At 37.7% G+C, this 4358-nt stretch overlaps 1 protein-coding gene across 1 annotated transcript; it reads left to right on the top strand.

The window, feature by feature from the left end:
* Positions 1–1229: 1229 nt before the first annotated feature.
* On the top strand, positions 1230–2200 carry LOC118914869 (olfactory receptor 10A2-like). Its single transcript, XM_036890145.2, has one exon. It carries the CDS (start codon positions 1247–1249, stop codon positions 2198–2200), a length of 954 nt encoding a protein of 317 aa, XP_036746040.2. The 5' UTR covers positions 1230–1246.
* Positions 2201–4358: the final 2158 nt, after the last annotated feature.

A 4358-nucleotide genomic window follows, 5' to 3' on the forward strand; every position in this document is an offset into this window, starting at 1 on the left:
TCTTTCAGCCAACATCTTTGTCATCTCTGTTGCCTGTACAACCATCATAGACTACATTAGGTGTCCCGGTTCCCCTTAGGCCCTCAAGGTATTGTGTATTTCTTGTGTTGTGATTAATTACAGTGATTACATAATGTCTCCTCCAGTAGATTCAGTGAATAGTCATCATATCACTGGTACCTTGATACAAGTGAAATAAATATTGAATTTTTTCATAATTTAAAAATATTTTGTCCTTATTTTATATAGTCCAGGTTAATTGTTTATTCATGAATGTTTTCCTTTCTGCATTCACTCTAATGTTCCTTATATTTAAAATTTTTTTTGTGGGAATCTGTTTCTTCTTTTTTTTTTATTTGTCCATTCTTGAAAGAGAAGTAGTTGGAATCTCCTGGGACACAGTCACTTTCTGTGTAGCTGTGGCACAATACTGTGTTCAGATCTTAGTCCTGAGAGCTAGTGGCTATAGTGGGTCCTGACCTTCAGTTGTCAATAGTTAACATTGCTGGACTGAAGTGGAAACTCCTAAGGCTGTTACTTCATATCTGCTCAGGAAAGAGGGAATAATTATTATATGATCTGAAGTAGTTTGCAATTCTCATCAAGAGGGGGAAAAGTTCATTAAAAATACTATAATTCTGCAAGTATTATTCCCATACCTCTCCTGGCTTTTCTTTTTCCTAGTTTGAATCAACTCAATACAAAATAGAACAGAATTCATTTTCTCCACTGGATACTTCTCAATTGTTTCAGTGCAGTCCCTAGATGCATCCAAAAGGCAACTACTAATTTTGGCAGTAGATAGAGAAGGTGAACACAATGAATCTTTAAAGAAGGGCAATATGTAATTGGAAAAAATGGAAATTTTCTACTATTTTTCTATCTGGCTCAAGTTCATTGCCTCAGGACCCCTCTCACTTAAGCCCACCTCTAAGGTATTAAGTGTGCTGAGAAAATGGGTGCAAGTAGATGTGATTCAACATGTTTTAGCAAATATGGTAGCAAAGTGGAAAATGTATAATGAATGAGAAGGAGAATGGAGCAATGAGTGACTGTGCCTTTTGGAGATCAGACTCAGGCCATTCTTCCTGTCTTTATTCTTTGACAATACAAAGCACTTCCTCTTCCAAATGAGATCCTAACCTTACCTTTTTCCCTGATAATAAGGAGTCTGAAAAATAAATCCAGAATCTGACTCTTCCAATCAAATCTCCATGACCACAGCTGGTGATCCATTCCTATCTCCATGGCTAGAGGAAACCTGACAAGAGTTAGTGAGTTTGTCCTCATGAGCTTCTCATCCCTTCCTACCGAAATACAGTCGTTACTCTTCCTGACGTTTCTCATCATCTACCTGGTCACCCTGATGGGAAACAGCCTCATCATTCTGATTACCTTAGCTGACCCCACGCTGCATAGTCCCATGTACTTCTTCCTCAGGAACTTGTCCTTCCTGGAGATCGGCTTCAACCTCGTCATTGTGCCCAAGATGCTGGGGACCTTGATCGTCCAGGACACAACCATCTCCTTCCGTGGCTGTGCCACTCAGATGTATTTCTTCTTCTTCTTTGGAGCTGCTGAATGTTCCCTCCTGGCCACCATGGCATACGACCGCTACGTAGCCATCTGCTATCCCTTGCACTACCCCGTGGCCATGAACCCAAGGACACGTGCCAGACTGGCTTTTGCTGCTTGGTTTCCAGGCTTTCCTGTAGCTACTGTGCAGACCACATGGCTCTTCAGCTTTCCATTCTGTGGCGCCAACAAGGTGAACCACTTTTTCTGTGACAGCCCACCTGTGCTGAGGCTGGTGTGCGCAGACACTGCACTGTTTGAGATCTATGCGATGGTTGGATCCATTATATTCATCATGATACCATGTTTGCTGATCCTGTGTTCCTACACTCGCATTGTTGCTTCCATTCTCAAGATTCCATCAGCTAAAGGGAAGCATAAAGCCTTCTCTACCTGCTCCTCCCACCTCCTTGTTGTATCCATTTTTTATGTATCTTTAAGCCTCACTTACGCCCGGCCTAAGTCCAGTAATTCTCCTGAGAGCAAGAAGCTGCTGTCATTGTCCTACACTGTTGTGACCCCCATGTTGAACCCCATCATCTATAGCCTGAGAAATAATGAGGTGAAGAATGCTATTGGCCGGACCTTCCGCAAGTTTGTAGGCCTCAGATGCTGCATCCTGTAACATTTTAAGAGATAAGATCAAAGTTTATGGAATGAGGAACAATCAGTTTCATGTTTGTGATTCTTCTCTGCTTTTCCTCCCATGTGTACTGAGCTGACAGCCACCTGCTGAAATGACTACTGGTGAGCCAAGAGAGAAAAGAGCACAGAGGTAGTTTCGACCTATCACTACCATCTGCCCAACTCCTCTGCATGCCCATTGTAGGCTTAAATTCTTTTACTTAGTGGTTCAGTTGATGTTTTGAAACATATGTGGCCAATCTGTTCCTAGTATTTACTTTGCTAATGTGTTCCAATGTGACACACATTGTTCACAGTATGAGACACTTGTTATGTGAATTTGGGGACACAAAAGTCATCTTGGCATTTTATCTTGTTTTTGATACATTTGACACCATTCAGTACAAAAAAAAGCTCATAATTATCCAGTACATAATATTTGTCATTCATTCATTTAATTTATATGCTCCTGTGGCAGGCTGGGTTGGATCCCATGTTTGTTGGTATGCAACATGGATACAGACCAGCCATCCCCTCTATATTCCTTTATAAGCCCAATGACATTAATCAACTCCATCGTATGCTGTTTATACCAGGTAGAATGATGAGTTTTCAATTCTCTCTTAATTTTGTCTTCAGGTTCTTGAGTCTCGCTTTAGTAATTTCAAAATTTCACAAGTATAAGTTCAATCATGGTGTTGCTTTTTTCAAGGCTTAAAAGGAATCACAGGTTACTCCAAAATGGTCTTTTTAACAACTCTAATATGTTTTATTACAAATAAAATGTTGTATTTGTTGATATGAAGGTACAAGCCACCATAAAGCTGCATTGGTGCCCTCTGAAGTTTGTAATTTTATCGACAAGAAAAATTAAGAGAAAAACTGCAAAGTCCTGAAGAAATGGACTATCACATACCCTAAAGGGACCTTGCCTGGATTCAGGCCTGCTCTGCAATGCACTAGCTGGGTGACCATGAAAATGTCAATCAACCTTTTTTTTTCCTCTTTCCTCATCTGTAATATAGTACAAATATTAATAGTATCTATATGACTGGTTTGTTTTTAATGGTAAATTTTAATGTAAAGCATTTAAGACAACACTAAGCATATTATAGACCCATATTTTAGCGTTTTGCTCTCAGCAATTACCTCATCTGAATCCATCATTTCATAGCTAAGGAAAGAAGTATTCAAAGACATTTGATCTTATACAGTTGGAATAAAATTCAAGTGCCTTGAATCTTAGTTCTGTACTTTTATAGTACCATGCAAGGCACAGCTATAAATTATTAACTCAATTAGAGTAAAAGAATATTTTAAAAGAAGAATAAGGGAGACTTGAATATGTGAAAGTACATGTTAAACAGACATGAGAAATGTGAATTTAATCCGACTTTAACTGCATTAATAGAAATATAACTAGAATTGTAGGGATTAACCAATAAAAAAAAACTTCACACTACTCCAAAATGATTAGGCCACATTTGGAATGTCCTTCCTTTAATACATGTATCTATAAACTGGAAAACTAGAAAGTTTTCTTAATGGCAATATAATTGAGATGTAACATTATATTAGTCAGGTGTACAGCATAATGATTACATATATGCATACATTACACAATGATTGCCATAGTAAATCTAGTTGACATCTGTCACCTCACAGTTACAAATTCTTTTTCGTTATAAAGTTTTGTACAAGGATATTCAGGTAATTTAGACATTGAAACTATAAGAGTTCAAGTGAAGACATAAGCAGTATTTTGTTTTAGAGAGAGAATTTATGATGTTGGAAATAGCTGAATAACTTTGAGTGTTGTCTCCATAGGTCAGCAGTAGAATTAATGGGTGATTTTAATAGAGCTATTTTTAATAAATCATTACATTTTGAGCACTTTCTATGTTGTATACTATAAGAGAAAATTATTTTTGTTAATTCTCTACTTGCTGAATATTTGAGCTGTGAATCTGGGCTATTTAAATACTGTGATGAAAATACATGAAAAATCGGAACTCTCTTTACTCGGGAAGTAATGAAATGAAGGTAGATCACCACATTGTACTCTGGGGTTGATCTCATCCACCTTTGCTCAATACATAAGATTATATAATGTAAACTAGATACATCCTGAAGCATAGAACAACTCTGACTCAGTATAT

The sequence above is a fragment of the Manis pentadactyla genome, chromosome 9 (assembly GCF_030020395.1).
Source record: "Manis pentadactyla isolate mManPen7 chromosome 9, mManPen7.hap1, whole genome shotgun sequence".
NCBI lineage: Eukaryota > Metazoa > Chordata > Mammalia > Pholidota > Manidae > Manis > Manis pentadactyla.